This window comes from Ceratotherium simum, chromosome 4 (assembly GCF_057802395.1).
Source record: "Ceratotherium simum simum isolate JZ-2026a chromosome 4, ASM5780239v1, whole genome shotgun sequence".
NCBI classification, from domain to species: Eukaryota; Metazoa; Chordata; class Mammalia; order Perissodactyla; family Rhinocerotidae; genus Ceratotherium; species Ceratotherium simum.
In genome coordinates this window covers 88159875-88180918 of record NC_141903.1, presented here as the reverse complement: position 1 = coordinate 88180918, position 21044 = coordinate 88159875, and the positions used below count along the sequence as shown (strand labels likewise).

Genomic DNA, 21044 nt, shown 5'->3' with positions numbered 1-21044 from the left:
TTTAATTTCCTCATTGCTTCTAATTATTTTACAGATAACTCTCTCGTGTTTTCCTGGTACATATCTTATCAACTGCATATAATGAAAATGATGCCTCTTTTCCAGTATTTATTTTTCATTTCATCCTTTTATCTAGTCTTGTTGGCTAGTACTTTATCACACATAGCCAACAGATAATCATCTTCAAAAATTTTGCTTCACTGTTCTTCAAATTTGAATTTGATTACTACTGAATTGACACATTAAAAAAAAAAAACCTATCCATCTGCTTTTCTTTTGTGAACTGTGTGATTCTATCCTTTGTCTATTTTTTATACTGGAGATTTTTCTCTTATTAATTTGAAAGGCCTCTTTGTGCCCCCCAAGACTTTGAAATCACCTTATCAACTATCCAGCAGTCAACAGAAAGCACAAAACAAATATAAAGTGCAGATCTTCTGTAACATAATTAATTACACCTTTCTGTGCAACAGTCCAATACATGAACAGATACCTCTCCTAAGAGCAGTAAGACGAAGAGTGGAGTGCAGTGTAGATTTTTATGAAGCACTCTTGAAAATTTCAAGTACACTAATACTTATAACTTGTTTCATAGTGCACCATTTCTAAACTGTTCAATTTCTATCCAGCTAAAGCACTCAAAAGGTTCTCAAGCACTAAATGATCTGATTACCCTTCAATGCCAAATGCTTCACAGCTCTTGCTCGCATCCCTGTCAAGTTTACTCTGACATTTAAAGGCCCTAACTGGCCATCAAAGAAAGGATTCATCTGTCCTTGGTTTGTCTAAATGACCAAATAATATTTAAGTGATAACTGGCTGTAGGATATGTCCTTATTAAACTTGATAGAATTTTTAAAAAGCCAAGTATTGTAATGAAGTTTGCAAAGTAATTTAGATTAACCAGGTTTGACTGCTCAATTTGGAAAGGACTCAGTGCACAGATAGAGGCATAGAGACAACTGTTAAATATTAGGCTTTGAATGTTCTTCACCAGAAAGTCAAGAAATGTTAAATGAACATTACAATGTTTTAACCAGCTTTCATTACTCTTAAAATAAACATGTGTCTATTTTAGAGTGTGCTTTTTTCTCCCTCCCCACAAATTCCATTCCTTCCCAAGGAACTGTTTACATGACTTATCCACATGGTACAAAATAGGATAAAGGAGGGACAATCTAGTTCTTGAGATGTTAACACTCATCCAAAATGTAAATGTCCCCAGAGCCCAGGCAGAAAGCTCCTGTCCAGGACTCCGGGGGAGGACTTTAATTTACTAGGACTGAATCCCCACTAGCCAAGAATGTCCAAGTGAAAATGCTAGAACTTGGGAATGCTCTCAGTGGCCTTAAAACCAGCTTGGACTTGGTCACTTTACTCATTCCACACATGATGTCTCTATTTCTTTATCCTTTGCACATTCTTACCTACTTAGAAATGATGTGCTCTTTGCTGTACAGAAAAATACAGAAAAGTCAGGTTTACCACTTAATTCTGTCACTTGTCTTTGTTTTGCCTCTCTATTCTTTGGGAGCCATTGATTAGTCTGGGCAAGGACTAGGGGCATGTAACAAATGTACGTGATCACGTGTCTCCACGATGCCTTATACCCGCAATGTGCGTAACCCTGCACACATTCAGAGACAACCACTCTGAGACCTAAGAAGCTGATCTATATATACATACACACGTATACAGAGAGACAAAGAATTTTTATAAATAGAATTATTTTATATTATTGTATTAGGGTAGTGTTTTTCACAACCCAATAGCAGGTGGTCATGATCACTATCAAAAAAATGAAACAGAATAGGAAACATTTGAGGAACTGTACATATTAAGGATACTTATTGCTTTATGTATATATAGGCCCCCATACATATGTACTGGGTCACAATGGAAAACGTGTTTCTCGCTGTGGTTTGTGAACACCAGTTTGAGAAGCACTCTTTCGTGTGATGTGATGGAATCCTTCACAGCATCTCTCTCTCACGCCAAAGGTTAGAGATGTTCATGCTTTTCACTCATTCTACACATTTACTGAGCAACTGCCACACGCCGACTGGGGGTCAGGTGTTGGCAGGGAGGAAAAGGCAACATTACTTTTGGGAATTCCTACCTATTGTTACACAGATGTAAGATTTTAAATAAAAGCTTAAAAACAAGTTAATGCTGAATTGATTAAAACTGTTCCTAATGTGCCTCTTGATGGCCATGAAAACTTGAGTGGAATGTGTCAAAAATTCCCAGGAATAAGCCTTCACAGAATAAGCGTCTTGCTGCTTCTCATCAATGTCTGGAGAAAGATCCAGTATAAAATCTATATTTGAGATGGAAATTCTCTAAAGATACATCTCTTTTTGTCTACCTTGTTGTTGATTTCTTCTTTCCTAGGCTTTTTGGCAAGAAAATTTTTTCAACAACTGATTCAGATCCTGGCTGCAAAACTTCCCCATCAGTACTTCCTCTATCTTTTTTTTTTTTGCTGGAAACAATTTGCCCTGAGCTAACATCTGTTGCCAACCTTCCTATTTTTTTTACATGAGCTACCGCCACAGAATGGCTACCGACAGATGAGTGGTGTGGTTCTGTGCCCAGGAAGCGAACCCGGGCCTCCAAAGCGGAGCACGCCAAACTTTAACCACTAGGCTGTCAGGGCTGGCCCCCTCTTTTTTTTATGAGTTATGTTCTCTTCAAGCTTTAGTCGGTCAAGAAGCCATTTGCTATGAGTATATATTATAGTTACATATTTGGCAGAAGGTTGAAATGAGATGTTTTTACATAAAAAAAGTAAAATACTTTCTTTAAATGATATCCTATTTGGAAAACTGTGTAACCCCCCCACCCCCCCAAATAGCCAACCTGTTCTGGTACTTAATATCAACCACCAAATAATCTAGAGTTTTAATTCTCCTGGTACTCAAATCTCTAATATTAAACCTTAGTATAAAATTTACGTCGTAATCATGGTTCTCATTTCCTCGCTCTTCCCCGCTCCCATCTCAAATACTCATAAAATGGCATGTAATATGTTTTAAGATTATGCCTTTCAATTTAGAAATGCTTCTGATGTATGTTATTCTCTGATGAAGTAATTTTATGCATGTATAAAGATTTTATTTTATAAAGGATACATTCTGTGCTTTAAAACAACAGAGAAGCCTTTAAAAATAACATCAGAATAGTATTATTTTTCTCTTCTCTGATCTTTTTGACAGATTCAATAAAGGTTATGGTTTCTAGTGATTGTTTGCAACCTCCAAAACAATCACTTGTAGACCAACCGTACTACAAATATGTATCTTACAGCAGCACAAATTCAAGTTTTCTTATTTTTTCAACTATAAGTTTTAAAGTCTAAATGCTATTATTACTATTTTTGTTCACGAGATCACTGCTCATGTTAGCCTGGTGATATAAGGCTTATACACATTTTCTAGAAATAGAAGAAAACTAAATGAGTTGTCATATATTTTTGGAAAATAAATGCACATGATTAGGTAAGGGGTTTACAATTGTACTGGAAAAACACTTTGTGATAAAACAATGCTCTTTTCCAGTCAATTGAGATAATCTAGGTTTGGCTACGGCCAGTGTATACTGAAGCTGGCTTGTATCTTGCCAACTCTGTGTTCTGTGATGTCACGATGGTAGCTTGAAATTGGCCACAGTGGAAGCATTTATACTACAGAAATCAGCAAATGCTATAAATCAGAGGTTCCGATCCCATTTTGAAGACCCATTAAATATTTCCCAGCACACCACTGGCAACAGCCATTATTCCTTTAAAATACAATTCAATTCTTTATTGTTTATGAGAATCTTATTTGAAGAGCTAAATGGTTGTTGTCTTCTGTATAAATCTGTCTTTCTGGAAGAAGATTTAAATGTTTCCCATTAGTTTACAGTAATGGAAATGTGAGACTTTCACTGAGAAGGGATAAATATGTGAGGCCTTATCCACAGAGAGGTTCTTTTCTTATCAGGGAGGGGTACCCCATTTAGAATAAAATGCTCAAAATTTGGATTTTTATCTTAAAAAAAAAGGCATCCTATTTTTAACCTAATCCATGCTTATGAGGCAAAATATCTAGACTTCAAATAGAACCTAACAAATTTTAATTCACAGTCAAAAATGACTATGATTTAATGATAAAAGGTTAATTTAAAATATTTTGTAAAGTATGAAAGAAACAATTTTATTAGATGAACTCATTTATTTGACACATTAAATTAGGCAAAGAAAAATACAGGCAACTGCATAAAAAGAATCACATTCTCATACTACTTGAACACACAGCAGTGGTCGAAAATAATGAATTGTGGAATGGACCCCGAGATTTAATGCAAAACACACCCTGTACAGAAAAACCTTCAGGCTTCCAACTTCACTGACCCCAGTACTACACGCGCTTCCTGATACTCCTCAGCTTCTTCCAACTCTTTTTCACTCTCCTGAAACGAAATACAAGAAAAATTAGGTTTATCCTCCTCAAACTTAAGTACTTTGTTATTTACTCAAATATTACAAACTATCAACGTAGACACTTCAAAAATTAAAAGGAAAAGGATCCTAACCCTCATCTAACTACAGTAAAATTCCACGGATTTTCCACAGTTCTGTTCTTTATAGGTGAGGGAAGAAATAGCAGCTCTGGTTTTGTGTCACTGTATATTCTCAGTTAGTGAAAAACATGGTCATGTAAAGTCACTGGCAAATAGAAACCTCAAAAAATTAAAAAAAGAATTTTATTCTCATTTTGTGAACACATCACCACACAAAAGGATTATTATTAATAATGAACTAAAAGTAAAAAATCATGATTTACTAACACGTTAAGTATATGATAACATTCAGACCAAAATAACCCTCCAACTACTCACAATGACAAAGAAGGCTACTGGTGTCACCCTAGAGTTAGGTACAATCTTTAATTAGAAAAGTGAACCGTCTGCTTGTTAAGGAGTATTATTCACACTACTATAAGAAACAAAGTACTAACATCTTTCATTTTCTAATATTTAAAGATTGAGTTTTTCCTTGATACTTTTATAGAGAAAACTTTTACTACTATATTGTAACGGTAACAGATAAGTAAAACAGTGTCATCTAAGTTGTGCGTAGGAAATTTTGTTTGATTTTTATTTATTTTTATTTTTTTAAAAATTTTATTTATTTATTTTTCCCCCAAAGCCCCAGTAGATAGTTGTATGTCATAGCTGCACATCCTTCTAGTTACTGCACGTGGGACGCGGCCTCAGCATGGCTGGAGAAGTGGTGCATCGGTGTGTGCCAGTGATCCGAACCAGGGCCGCCAGCAGCGGAGCGCACGCACTTAACCAACCGCTAGGCCATGGGGCTGGCCCTGATTTTTAATAAATAAATAAAGCTAAGGTCAGGAATTCATGTTAGGTCAATAAAAGATGGAGATACATAAACAGTTAAGAGCAGAGGGAATAAAGTGCGTGTGTGTATTTAATATGGAAATTTAAAGCGTAAAGACTGAGAATCTGCTTAACTCAGACTATAGGTCAGAATTTCTTAAACTTCTACATTACACCTAAACATGTCTTTGTTCATGTCAGTAAATATAAACACTTTGAGGGTAGAGATATTGCTGAATACATATATCACCCGAAGACAATATTATTTTTTTTCAAGCAATTTCTGTTACTTTCTTAGAACTAGTTTCATGAAAGAAAAAAGCATTTAAATTGTCAGGAAATACAAATGATTCTTCTGTCTCAGGTAGTATTTTAATAGAGTAATTAGTTCCTGCTTTCATCTATCTTTTATTTCAAAACCACAGCTTCATTTTTGGCTTTTTAGGAGAGTTATTCTGCCTTTAAAAGGTTCCTATAGATAAACATGGAGTTCTGTGTCAAAATTAAAGTAAAATGTGAACATTTCTCTCTTTTTTTCTACAGATTTAGTCCTAATATTACTTTGGTGGGAAAACAAATCTCATTCTCGTTCAAAGAACACATATGATCATCCTGAAAAGGCCTCATGTTATTTTTGTTATATAGAAATAACTATGAATCAGGAGACAGCTATGTAGTTAATAATATTAGCTCAAGAAAAAGAAACATATAAAATGAGATTAGTAAAGGAAATGTTAGAATTCATCCAATTCTTATCAAACAGCAATAACAACTGGCTTATACATAGTATTATGCTTTTATCTCTATTAAAAAAGAAATAAGATGACTTTTAATTATTCTTAGAATCCTTTATAAAATTATTCTGCCACTGTATCACAAGGCATTTATAACAGCAAGTATGATAACAGTGTTATCCAGCTCCAAGTTAATATGAGAGGACTGCCTATATTATAGGGTTTTTTTCCTCTTAAATTGATTTAGGTTTGAATCTGAAAGAATCCTAAATCTTTTTTCTAAGGGCCCAAATTCATTTGAAACATCTGGACCTTTTAAAATTTCAGTCTACTCACCTTTCATGTGTCAAAAAAGATCTTTATGTATGAAAACCAAATAATTCAAGATATTGCTGCACAATATTAGTACTATAAATATCTACCATGATAACTCAAATATAATTAATTAACTAAATTTAAATAAATAGAATAAACATGCTAGACACAGTACTTTTACTGGAGGCATAACATAAAACACAATTTAAACTCCTTTATTTATTTAAAAATATACTGGTACACAGAGCAAGCGAACAAAATACATCACCAACTAGTTTTCAGTGTTAAATATTTAAAATTTTGGCCTTCCATGTATTAGATGGAAAAATTTTGAAACATAAGACAGAGAAGTATTTACTTACTAATAACTGCAGAAGATCGGTATACGCAGCTTCCAACCTGCGCTGGCAATCTGGGATCATCATCCGGGACTCTTGCAGGATCTCTGCCTGTAACAAGAATCTCTGTGAGACGTGCAGAGATGGTAGAACTTAATGTGTTTAGCTCATTAGATTTAGAGGAATCACATTAAAATGATTTAGAGGAATCACAAAAAAATTATGGTTATGTTAAATGGTTCAATATTTTAACTTAAATTGTATTTATTATAAGTTAGAAAGAATGACTATCATACTGTAAAATATACAAAGTACAAGTTTTAGATCTAAACCTTTTTGGTAATCACCTTCTTATGCTACGTGAAAATTAACTGGAAAAGCTTTTCATAGAGTATTTATTTTAAAAGGCTATTTAAAATAAACTATTTCTCCCGCTGTCACAAAGCACCTTTATTCAAAATGGGATCAGCTGGTTACATAAATATCTCCTGCATCTTTTGAGTAATAAAGAAAAACAGTGTTCAGATAATATCACATGGAGATAATTACTGCATGAAAAAAGTTATTGAGTTATTGATCACATCGCGTGCACACTGCAGGAGGTTCTCACTGAAAGACAGAGGTAAAGAAAAATGAAAAGCAAGGACCAGCAGGTTCATATTTTTGATGCTTATCATGCATAAAAAGTTATTACTTATCCTTGTGCTTCATTTTAGGATAGAGATTATTCTCCCCATGAAGTTGGAGCAAAATTACCAACCTAGCACCCCTCCGAATCTGAACTCCCACTTCTGACTATTTCTCCTGGAGACAGACACTACAGAATTAAACACAGGAATATTTATTCTGGAGGATATTTCTAGACTAAAAATCCATCATTCAAAGCTGGACTGTAAGATATCAAATCATAAAAGAAGAAAGAAATCAAATTAATGCCTGGGAAACTCAATCAATAAGAGGGTAAATAAGCTCGTGTCAGATGTTGGACCTCAAATAAGTCTTTTTCCTAAGGTAGTAGGAAGCTGTTTTTCCAGAAAGAGACACAGGGATCATTTAAACATTTCCAAAAAATGTTTGGTCAAATACCTTTGGTTAAATGGGCACAAAATCTGAACTTTTACTAAGGATCTTTATTATCTAGTTCATACAAAATAAAAAGGAAAGATATAATTTAATGGTAATTATATTTTAATAGAAGCTACTAAGTCCCAGTACCTTCTTCCTTTCCCCAATAGTTTTGTCATAACTCACAATTAAACAAAAATCAGAATTATAATATATAAGGATGCTCTCTATCCACATCTATTTTCTCAGATGAAAATCTACTGCCAAACTTCTAATTCTTTTATTAATAAGGCATAGGTTGAAAATTTCAAACACAGGATTATGACTTTACTTCACAGCTAATCATACTATGCCTAGACATTTAATCACTGTAACTAAATTATTTTTGTATATCTGGTTAGTTTGAATACATGTGAAAAATCAGTGACAGGCACATCTCACTGGGTAAGTGATTCATATTTCCTCCCCTATGGACTTCCCTTGAGATTAGGTCATAGGAATTAAACTAGGTAAAATGAATATAAAGAATTATGTCAAACACATGGTAAGCCAAAATGTATACCTGTAAAAAATTTTTTGAAAGCTTTAGTGTTGTCACTGAAATGAACTTGAAACAATGCTGTCCAAAATAACTTCTACTCATTATTATTCTATCCACTATAGAGCAAAAGTCCTCAGTCTATCAAGATGGAACTTGGACTTAAGTAGGGCCAAAGCTCAGTCTCTCCCATACGCCAGCCCCAATTCATTCAGTAAGTTTACTATGTAACTGCAGGACGCCAAGTATAGGGAATACAAAGAAAAAGAGAAAGTCTCGGTCCTCCAGTCAGAGCATAACATGAACATAAACATTTGACACTGCTTCAAGAAGACCATGCCATAGGGGGCCAAAGGCATACAGTCCAGTGATGACTATGATGTGAGATCCATAAACCACATCTCTATCAAGGCTATAAATCATACACTTTACCTTATAACAATGACTTACAAGTGTCAGGAATAATTTGAAAAGATAGTATATAAGACGTGATTATAGAGTAAAGACACTTCTCAAAATACCTGAACTAAACTAAATGAGTATTATCTTTCAAAGTGTTCCCCTTGGGAGGGAGTCACTCAAATGAAAGGTGTCTCTGTTTAAAATATCTGAATAAACTGTCAGTTTATTCTAATGCTGACTATGACAGGACTGGGGTTAAGTCAGGATCTTGGCACAGACTGGAAGGCACAAGGAACCTTAGGCGAATACAACAGGATGCAGTCCTACTGATGTCTTATTGTTTTTAAAACAAGTTATGATTTTTTGGGGGAAGCTTATTTGGGTAAAATGCAAGTTGGGAGAGGCTTAGCAAGGCTCAGATTATAACAATGAATAAACTACTGAACTAAAATCTGGTCAATTTCCTTTATAATCAAAAGTGTATAAATTAGAAAGAAAAGGCCCTAATTGGCTGATCTTCATTCATTCAGAAAGAAGAGTTCCGTGAAATAATCTGGCCAATGTCAAGTTCTTTTGCTACTGCTCAATTTGGATAAGGTTTCTGGCTTCTTTAATCATCCAGATCATTCACCCAGCACTGGGCATACCTATAATAATCTATAGACACTCTAATATTGGATACTGGCTGCTTCTGGAACCAATGGTAACTGCATTAGTTTGCCAAACTGAGCTCTAGAGTAGTCCAGAGATTACTGCAACAATGGTTAAATCTTTCCTTTTACTGGTGGTAAAATGGTACCGTACTAACATGCCAAGAAATCCATTTGACCAAAAAAGAAAGAAAGAAAGAAAAATGGTAACTATGTGAGGTGATGTATGACATGTTAAGTAGCTTGATTGTGGTGTCTATTTCACAATGTATATGTATATCAAATCATCAAGTTACACATCTTAAATATATACAATTTTAAACTGTCAGCTATACCTCAATAAAGCTGGGGAAAAAAGATATAAAGATACTGACTAACAGATGCAGAATCACCGAGTCACAAGAGACATAAGTGGTCATCTAGTCCAGTCTCCTCAATTTATAAATGATAAAGTTGAATCTCAGAGTGATTAGCTAGTTGACAGGGTCTGAGTTATAGCCTGTGACTCTGACTTTACCTCTAGCATACGAATTAGTGGTAGTGGTAGCCAGTCTCCAACGTGGTCCCCAATGATCTTTACCTCCTGGTATTCCTGCCTTTGTGCAGTCACCTCCCATACTGAATTTGGGTTGGCCCTGTGCGACCAATGGAATGTGGTAGAAGGGGCATTCTGAGACTTGGGACCTGAGGCTAGGTCTTAAGAAGCCTTGCAGCTTCCTCATGGCCCTCTTGGAATGGTCACTTTTGGGAAACTCTTCTCTCAGGACCCAGGCACCATGCCATGAAGCAAAAAAAAGAAAAGAAAAAAAGAGAGAGAGAGAAGGAAAGAAAGAAATTCATTTGACTTATGTTTTGTGATTACTGCTGAATGGTTAAGGATGTAAGAAGAATCCCATGAGTCAAAACCCTAACATATCAATAATTACTTTAAATATAAATGGTCTAAACTCACCAGCTAAAAAACAGAGAATTACAGATTGGACCCAACTATATGCTGTCTACAAGAAATTCATTTTGAATGTAACAAGATAGATAGATTGAAAATAAAAGGATGGGAAAAGATATATCATGCAAACATTAAAAAAAAAAAAAAGCAGGAGTGGCTATATTAATATTGGATAAAGTAGACTTCAGAGCAAAAAAATTATTAGGGACAAAGACAGATGTTTCATAATGATAAAATGATCAATCCACCAAGAAAACACAGTGATCCTAAATGTGTATGCACTAAACAACAAAGCTTTAAAATACAAAAACAAGAACTGATAAATCTAAAAGGAGGGACAAACAAATCTACAAATACAGTTGAGGATCTCAATGCTCACTCTTAGTAACTGATAGAAGCACTAGACAAAAAAATCAGCAAAAATAAAAAAGAACTGAACAGTACCATAAACCAACAAGCTCTAACTGATATTTACAGTACACTCTACCTAAAAAGGAAAAATACAAATACTTTTAAAGCACCCATGAAACATTCACAGCAATACACCCTATCCTGGGTCAAACAACAACAAAAACAAAACAAACAAAAGTCTCAACAAATTTAAAAGAATTTACACAGTATATGTCTGACTATAATGGAATAAAATTAGAAATCAGTAACAGAAAGAGAGTGGGAAAATCTTCAAACGCTTAGAAATTAAGTGACATACTTCTAAATAACCCATGGGTCAAAAAGAAAGTCTCAAAAGAAACAAGAAATACATAGATAAATGAAAATACAACATGTCAAATTTTGCAGGATTCAGCTAAAGGAGTGTCGAGAGGGAAATTTATAGCACTAAATGTTACACTAGGAAAGAGGAAAGATCTCAAATTAAAAATCTAAGTTATTACTTCAGGAACTAGAAAAAGAAGAGCAAAATTATCCTAAAACAAGCAGAAGAAAGGAAATAATAAAAATAAGACCAGAAATCAATGAAATTAAAAACAAGAAAACAACAGAGAAACGTCAATGAAACAAAGAGCTGATTTAAAAAAAGAAAAAAAAAAGATAAACCTCTGTTAAGACTGACAAGGATAAATTAAGAAGGCACAAATCACCAATATCAGTAACAAAATAGAGGATATCACTACAGATCTTGCAACCAATAAAAGGAAAAAAAGGAATTCTATGAACAATTTTATAATATTGTTCATAATGCTCATAAATTCAACAACATAGAAGAAATGAACTAATTCCTCGAAAACTACAAATCACCAAAATTCAACTGATAATCTGAACAGTTCTATAATCACTAAAGAAATTGAATTTGTAATTAAAAAGTTCCTGAAAAAGAACTCTCCAAGCCCAGATGGTTCCACTGGACAATTTTACCAAATATTTAAAGAAAAATTAACACCAATTTTACACAAATCCTTCAAGGAAAGAGAAGAGGAGGGAACATTTCCCAATTCATTTCATGAGAAGAGTATTGATACCAAAACTAGACAAAGACAGTATAAAATAAGAAAACTGCAGACCATTATCTCCCATACACTTAGATGCAAAAATCCTCAACAAAATATCAGCAAATCGAATCCAGCAATATATGTAAAGAATTATACACCATGATCAAGTGATCAAGCAGGTACACAAGGCTGGTTCAATAGCTGAAAATGAACCCATGTAATCTGCAATATCAACAGGCCAAAGAAAACTCATATGATCTTATCAAAGAACACAGAAAAAGCATTTGACAAAATCTAACACCCATTCATGATAAAAACACTCAGCAAACTAGGAATAGACGGGAACTTCTTCAACTTGAAAAAGACCACCTACAAAAAAACCTACAGCTAACATTGTACTTAATGGTAAAAGACTAAATGCTATCTCCCTAAGACTGGGAACAAAGTAAGGATGTCCACTCTCACCACTCTTATTCAACATAGTACTGTAAGTCCTAGCTAGAACAATAAGGCATGAAAAAGAAATAAAAGACACACAGATTGAAAAGAAAGAGAACTGTCCCTATTTGCAAATGACATGATTGTCTATGTAGAAAACCAGAAGAAATTTGCAAAAAAACTCCTAGAACTAGAACTAATAAGCAAGTTCAGCAAGGTCCCAGGTTACAAGATCAACACACGAAAAACTGATTACACTTCTATATCTAACAACAAATACTGTATGTGGAAACTGAGACTAAAAACAATACCATTTACAATAGCTTCAAAGAAAATGAAATATTTAGGTATAAATCTAACAAAACATGTGTAGGATCTGTATGTTCAAAATTACAAAATATTGATGAAAGAAGTCAGACCTAAATAAATTCGAGAGACTTACCATGTTCATTGACTGGAAGATTCAACATAGTAAAGATGTCAATTCTCCCCCAAATTGATCTATAGGTTTAACATAATTCCTATCAAAATCTTAGCAAGGTGTTTTATAGACAAAGGCAAGTTTATTTTAAAAATTTTGTGTAAAAGCAAAGGAAATAGAATAGCTAAAACAATTTTGGAAAAAAAAAGAAAGTGAAAGGACTCACTCTTCCCAATGTTAATGCTTACTAATATAGCTACAGTAATCAAGACAGTATGGTATTGGTAAAGGGATAGACACAGATTAATGGACCAGAAGAGAGAACCCAAAAATAGACCCACACAAGTACGTCCAACTGGTTTTTGACAAAAGTACAAAAGCAATTCAACGGAGGAAGGATAACCTTTTCAATAAATGCTGCTGGAGCAACTGGGTGCTCATAGGTAAGGAGACGAACCTCAAACTAAACCTCACACCTTATACAAAAATTAACTCAAAATTTATCAAAGCCTTGAATGTAAGACATAAAACCACACAACTTTTAGAATAAAATAAATAAAATATCTTCAGGACCTAGGACTAGGCAAAGAAGCCTTAGACTAGAAACTAAAAGTATGATTCACTAAAGGAAGCATTAGCTGTAAATTAGATGTTCTCAAAGTCAAAAACTGTTGCTCAGTGCAAGACCCTGTTAAGAGGATAAAAAGACAAATTATAGACTAAGAGAAAATATTTGCAAACCACATATTCAACAAAGAAAGGGCATTTACATAGAATATATACAGAACTCTTAAAAAACAGTAAAAAACCAAAGCATCCAATTAGAAAGTGGGCAGAAGATATGAACAGACATTTCACTGAAGAGGATATACAGATGGCAAATAAGCAAATGAGAAGATGTTCAATATTATTAACCACTAGGGAAATCCAAATTAAAAGCACAATCAGATATCACTATACATCCATCATGTACATGATGGCTAAATGCTAAAATAAAAAATAGTAGTAACACCAAATACAAGTGAGGATGTGGAGAAATCGAACCATTCACACGTCACTGGTAGGAATGTAAAATGGTACAGCCACTCTGTAAAAGAGTTTGGCAGATTCTTTTAAAAGAAAAAATGTACTAATACGACCCAGCAATTGCTTGCGCATTTATCCCAGAGAAATGAAAACTTATGTTCATGTAAAAATTGTACGTGAACGTTCATTGCAGCTTTCTTCCTAACAGCCCAAACCTAGAAACAATCCAGATGTCCTTCAATGGTTAAACTGTGGTACATCCACACCATGGAATACTACTCAGCAATAATAAGGAGCAAACTATTGATACACTCAATGACTTTGATGAATCTCAAGGGAATTATGCTAAGTGGAAAAGGCCAATTTCAAAAGGCTATATACTGTATGATTCCATTCCATGTTTTACAACATTCTTGAAAGAGTGTTAATTATTTAGGGTTTAGGGAGTGGAGAGAACAGGGGCTATAAAGAGGTAGCACAAGGCAGTCTTGTGACAGAATTGTTCTCTATTTTGATTGTGGTAGTAGTTCTACATGTTACATATGTGACAGAATTGTATAGAATTATACACACAAACACATACACAAATGAGTACATGCATAACTAGTGAAATATAAATAAGCTCTGTGGTGAACAAATGTCAGTTTCATGGTTTGGATATTGTAATATAATCATGCAAGATGCTAACATTGTAGGAGGACCAGTGAAGGATATATGAGACCTCCCTGAGCATTTTTTGCAACTTCCTATGAATCTATAATGAAAAACAAAAAAGCAAGTGGACAAACAGAACACCATTTATAAACCTGAGTATATAAACCACCAGATGATAATATTTTCTTGCACCATTGGAAGTTACTTTAAATGTACTTCTATTACTGATTAAAAATCATATGGTGTTTCTTGCAGAATCAGCCTTGTGAGAGACCCTTGGTCAAATTCCTCTTTGTAGATTGAAGCCTCCTATAATTTTCCATATACATGAAAAAACTTCCCTTTCATTTTAGGGGGAAAAAAATCAAATTTTGAGTGTTAACTCATGTTTTAAGAAAATCACAAAAGATGTGTGCATCTTTCTCAAAAAGACGGATTTCACAACACTGCAATTATATATAACAACTGCAAAGTTTTTGTGAGAAATCTTTGTTGAAAAATTGTACCAAATTTTTTGGTCTTTTTTGTCTTTTAATATTACTTCTGGAAAATAAGAGATGAATCATGCCTTAGGTGAAATAATAGAGATATGTTTGTCATTATTGCCAATCATTTCTGCTCCAGGATAGATTTTTTTAAAAAGGACCAGAATATCTTCAACAGTTGAGGGCAAAATCCTCTGTATCCATCCCTAATTATGGGATGAGGAGAGTAGAGAAGAAGAGGGATAGCACAAGCAGGAGGCTAAGATCAATCTGGGCAATATTTGCATGTTGCGTTATATTGTTTAGCCAGAAAAGAAAAGGACAGCAGAATAACTATTTGACTGACAGGTATTTTGGCCTCTTAGGGTCCTAAAACTTCTGCCTAGTTACTTATTTTAAAAGAACCAAAATTAGGCCTTGTCTAGAAGAGGCCAATTTTGGCAACCAATTTCAGATAAAAAGTTTGGTAGGGACCGACAGACAGCATCCTAAGTGTGTGTTACAAAATAGAGCCAGTTCGAAAGATTAGGAAAGCCAGAGCAAAACGGATCCAAGTGAGAGAAGAGACAGGTCGTGAGAAGCGGCTGAGGATACCATTTAGCTCAGAAGAGGAGGAAATACAGCGAGAAGAGTAGAGAACCCACAATGTGCAGCACTTGGCTTCCTTGGCATTTCCAATGAGGGGCACAGCAAATGTCAAGAAACCATTACCGACATTAAGTTCCTAGGCAATCAGGCATAGAGCAGTGCTTCTGGCAATGCAGGTCCTGTTGCATATAATAAAATACATGAATGACCGGCCACAGTATAGCTAAGCTAGGAAAAGGAAATTGAGAAAAGCACGTAGGCTGGGCAAAGACAAGATTTCATGAGACTCTGAAACAAAATTGCAACTGACAACTGTATACGCTGCAGGTTGACATCAGCAGCAAACAGAAAAATTTATTGTTCTGTAATTAGATATGGGGTAGTATTTTTGAACATAAGTACTAGGTTGACCAGGAATCTAAGAAATCATGTTATAAACCATGACCAATTGTGACAAAAGAATTTTAACATGCCTGAGTATAGACAGGAGTTTTGAACAAAATTTTTTCCATTTTACACCTGCATATGTAGTCGATGATATAACCAGTAAGTGGTTAATATTTTTAAGTAACAATCAGAACAAAAGATTCAATAAAGAGTTAATCCTTACCTATAAAGTAGTGATTTTATTGAAAGATGATAAATATATAAATATCAATGAAATAAAACAGTATTCTGTGATAATCTGACATTATTTATAGAATTTAGAAAGGGAACATATTTATTCCCCACCCCATGTAACTTAGAACATTCTACTCTAGCTATACAACTATTTTTTAATACATTATTGGTGATGAAAAGAACAGGGCAAAGAAAAACTAAATGAAGTCACTAGTTACACAACAGGGAAAATAAGCCTGATAGGGTCCAAGAAGGACCTGGATGAAACAAAGCTATATACTATGTCATAACGTCTCTCACTAGATGTGGGAAAACAATAGAGGATGACATCAGAGTGAGAGAGGTTCAAAAGCGATATGAATATTTATGGAAGTATATATTAAAAAAGCATTTAACTATCATAATTTTAAGAATTTTAAAAAGTTACATTCCATATGTAAATCCTTCTGAAGAGCAGTTAGTTCATAAAGGTCAACATATGGGAGACACACTATATCTACATATCAGTTTATATATCCTCCCCCAATTTATGAATATCTGACACACAAATGTCCTTTGCTATACCACACATCGAGGAAGGCAAGCTCTCCTAGAAGCTCAAGAAAATAAGAAAGTTCTCTTCCTGGAGAGCCAAGAGAAGATGATGTTCCAGGTGCCACTGCATTCCTTGGCACAGAAGAGAGTAACTACCAACAGAAAAATCCATTTTAAGTGATGAATTGTGCATAATTAAGTCTGCTTCAAGTGTGCACCATTCCCATTTGTAACATAATTTACATGATGAAAACCACCGTAAGCTCATAAAGCTGATTTAAAAAATAAGTCTTGACATATAAGCCGTATATTCTGTATATACATAATCTGTATATCTGAGATACAATCTGCTCGTTTATACTCCTTTTTCCTGGTGTCATCTGGATTTTATTCTAAATGCACTGGACACTGGATTTTAAGTAAAGAAGCAAGTGATGTGATATACATTTTAAAGAGATCACCCTGGCTATTGTGGTGGGAAAGGAATGGAGGCTAAGAGACAAAGAGCTATGACAACTAGGAGGCTTTTGCAGTAGTACAGCCAAGAGATGATAGTGGACTGGACTAGGATAGTGGCTGTAGAAAAAGAAATAAAGGGAGTAAGAAACAGGACTTCGTGATATTAGATGTGGTCATTAGAAAGAGAGAGAAGCATCAAGAAGAGACCCACTAAATTTTTGGCTTGGGTATCTGGATAAGTGGAGGTACTATTTACTGAGGGGAAAAACAAGAGAAGGAATAACCTTTGTTTTTGGGGGGTGAGTTGGGTCAAGGGAAGACCAAGATTTTTATTTTAGACACCCAAGAAGATATGTCAAGTAGGTGATTGTTGACTATATTTACCAGGAGTGGTCAGGCCCAGAGATATAAATTTGGGAGATACTGGCACTAGAACGAATGTCAAGTAAGCAGGGACTCTGGAGGTTTTTGTTTTGTTGTTGTTTTTAGCAGCATGCCTAAAAGAGTGCCTAGAACAGTATTTGGGAAGTAGCAGGGGTTCAATAAACCCCTCTGAATGAGTGAATAAATGAATGGGCATAAAGATGGTACTTAAAGTTATAGGACAGTATGAGATTACCTAGCAAGGGATTGTAGATAGAACTCTTTAAGGTTAAAAAATATACATATAGATAGATAGAGAGAGAGAGAGGGAGAGGGAAAGGGAGAGGGAGAGGGAGAGGGAGAGGGAGAGGGAGAGGGAGAGGGAGAGGGAGAGGTGGCAGGGGAAAAAGGCAAGTTTCAGCAAAGGAGACTGAGGAATAATGGCAGTGACACAGCATGAAAAGCAGGAGGCTGTTCTATCAAAGACATCAATATAAAAGAGTGTTTCAAGGAGAGAGTGGTTACTTGCGTCAAATGCTGCTGAGGTTATGTAAGATGAGGACAAAGAAGTGATAACAATGTCACTGATGGCTGTGACAAGGGCTAGGGCATATAATCCATTCTCACAGGAAGGAAGGTAGTATGGGTACAGATACAAGTAGGTTGATAGATTTTGTTGTGGGAATATGAGGAAGTTCCCCCGATGGCCTCTATTTTCTCAAAGAATTATGAAACAAGTGTCAGCCAAGGGTGAATATTCAATAAATGCTCTGATGGAAATGAACAAGTTGTCATGGGACCACAGAGGAGGCGCAACTAACCCAGTGTTGAGGGGAGTGTAAAACAGGTTTAAAGGATGAAGAGGAACTAATAAGGAGAGAGTAGGCAGGAAGAATAGAAAGAATATCCTAGACATATGCAATATCCCAGAGGCAAAGGAGAAAAGGCATGTTCAGGAAACTAAAAGGCAAGGCCTAAGAGGTCCAGGTAGGGACTGGTAAGAGATGAGGCTACAGAGAGAAGCAGGTACCAAAAATCAAGAAAAGCCTTGTATGCAATGCTAAGGAGACTGAAATTTGTCATGAGGATAATCAGAAGCAGCCACTGAAAAATGTAATATATATGTATTTTATTTTGGTGGGCTTCACATCAGTTTGAGGAAAATATTTGTGATTTTTAATATATAAGTATATTTAATATAAGATTAGGCTATTTTTATACTTAATACTTAAAACTGGAGAGGCAGTACAGCTTAATGGTTAAGAGTATAAAATCTAGAGCCAGAATGCCAGGGTTCAAACTCCAGCTATGCCACTTAGCAGTTGTGTGACCATGCTAAGTTATTTAACCTGTGTTTCAGTTTCCTTATTTTTGAATGGAGGTTTTAATAGTAAGGAAATAAATAACAGGACCTTCTCAGAGGGCTCTTAATACATTAGTTAATATGATCTTCTATAAATGTTAGCTATCACTATTTAAGATACAATTTTACCTGCTTTTTAATGGCATAATTTTCACCATCTTCGGCCTTCATTTTTTCAATCTTTTCTTCTTGTTGTTTTGCTTCTTTTTCATACATCATTTTTTCTTTGACTAATCTATAAATAAACAAAAAATGTTTGGAGAATTAACTTTCTCTCTAGCAAAGAGACCACAAGAAACAAAGAATCTATGTAAATGTTAAACATATTTAAAATACCAAAGTATATGTACTAGATGGGAAGAGGGGAAGAAAAATCCTTTAGTCATAGATAAGTGTGATCATCATGCCCTTAATCCTATACCTGCCTAAAGCAAGGGCAATCTATCAAAAGCATGAAATTCTTAGATTTTTAATTAAAAACACATTCCATTATAATAATTGTATTTACAATGTAAAAACAACACCAACATTTCTGTCCTGTTTTTTTATTGGTATATGTTTTCCAAACCTTTATACATGTACTTGAAACATATTGAAATAACATAATGGTAAAAACTCAGCTTACTGGAAAAAAAAAATCAGTATATTGCATGCCAAATACAAAATGAAAAAAGATTAGATTATTTTCAACAACAAAATTATTATAATAAGTATTTACTGTGCACTTAATTTTTGTCTGACCTTCCTTGCGTGAGGGATTGCAAAAGATAATTTAGACACGGTTCTCTCATAGACTAGTAGTGGAAACAAACAACTATTTCTTTACTAAAGCAAGAAAAGGCATTGATAAAGATCAGGAAGGTTTTCAACAATACCAAACAGAGCAATACGAAGTTCTACTGATTATTCCTCAGACAACCAAAATTCAATTAACCATAACAGCTCAATCTCCCCTAATTCTGTTAATCAAAGTTTCAATACAAAAGAAAAGTGCAGTCCAGGAAAACCCTAACATTTCTATACACGTATCTAAAGAACAGAAGAAAAAGCTTTCACAGTCCCTACAAATTAAAAGCAGCGTTCTCCATATGGCTGGCTTGCTTACTTCTAGACCTATGTTGCTGGGATGGAATTTAAAAACCATATTACAGCATGGGTTTTCTCTAATCATTTGCAATGAAGATTTTTAAATGTATTCAAAACATGATTTAATTTTCATATTCTAATAGGACTTAATATAAGTCCATAAATATAAAAAAAAAAAAAAAAAATTGTCAACTACCTGGGAGGCTTTTAAGTCAGATTTTAAGTAGGGATTAAATCACCACATAAACTACACACTTAATATTAAAATACTGAAACATTTCAGTTTGGAATTTTGAAGTGTGCAAGCAAGGCCCATCTTGTCCTTCATGATCTTGTGTTACTGACATAGATGGAAGGAAATACAACAAAAAGTTAATAGTATTTACAGTAGAATATTATGTGACCTTCATACACTCATCCTGAAATACCACACTCATCCTGAAATACCTCCAAGTGAAAAAAACCAAAGTACAAAATAGATGTAAATTTTATGTTGCCATGAACATAACAACAACAAATGATACTCAAGAAACAAATCACAAAGCACACCTGGGAAACCACCTTTTGTGGTCACCTGAGGAGGAGGCCCTAATGATTTGGGGTAGGAGAGGTCAGCTGGGAGGTAAACAGGAAGGCTTTCATTTTATGCCTTTCCATAAAGTTTGAGGACTTTTTTTCCCATGTGTAAGTATTACTTTTATCAAAAAAGTTAGATGCTAATGATTATCTCTGAGTGGCACAACTTTAAATGATTTTAAAGTTTGCTAGTTATTCCTTTAGTTATATTTTCTAAGTTTTCTGGAATAAAGCAAAATTCATTTAGAAGGATACTAAAATATACCTAATGGTTGTAATTCTCAAACATTGCTCTCCTTTGCAACATCTGCAAATGCTATTAGTTAAAATAACAAGTACAAACATAAAGTCATAATTTATTATATTTTAAAGGCATAATTAACTGAAAATACTTTCCATTAGTCTTACAAACCCACGCTTACAGAGAAACATAGCAACTTCAAAATCTAGTCACTTTTAGTAGTTAGACAAATAAATATATAAGATGAAAATAAAGAAATAAGAGCAACAGAAAAGGATAGACATAAGAAGGAGAAATTTTCAGAAATGACAACCATCAGGGTAATAATCAAGTGATAACTTAAACTACTTAACTGTATATGTATGACA

The 21044-nt window shown here is 34.4% G+C and overlaps 1 protein-coding gene across 1 annotated transcript in view; it reads right to left on the bottom strand.

The window, feature by feature from the left end:
- Nucleotides 1-4197: 4197 nt before the first annotated feature.
- TBCA (tubulin folding cofactor A) overlaps nt 4198-21044 on the bottom strand; it is a 77305-nt gene continuing 60458 nt past the window's right edge. The window contains exons 2-4 of the mRNA XM_014797674.2: nt 18903-19008; nt 6797-6883; nt 4198-4455 (exon numbers count right to left, since the gene is read on the bottom strand). Coding sequence (XP_014653160.2) covers nt 4375-4455; nt 6797-6883; nt 18903-19008 — 274 coding nt within the window. The 3' untranslated portion in view covers nt 4198-4374. The remainder of the gene's footprint in view (nt 4456-6796; nt 6884-18902; nt 19009-21044) is intronic.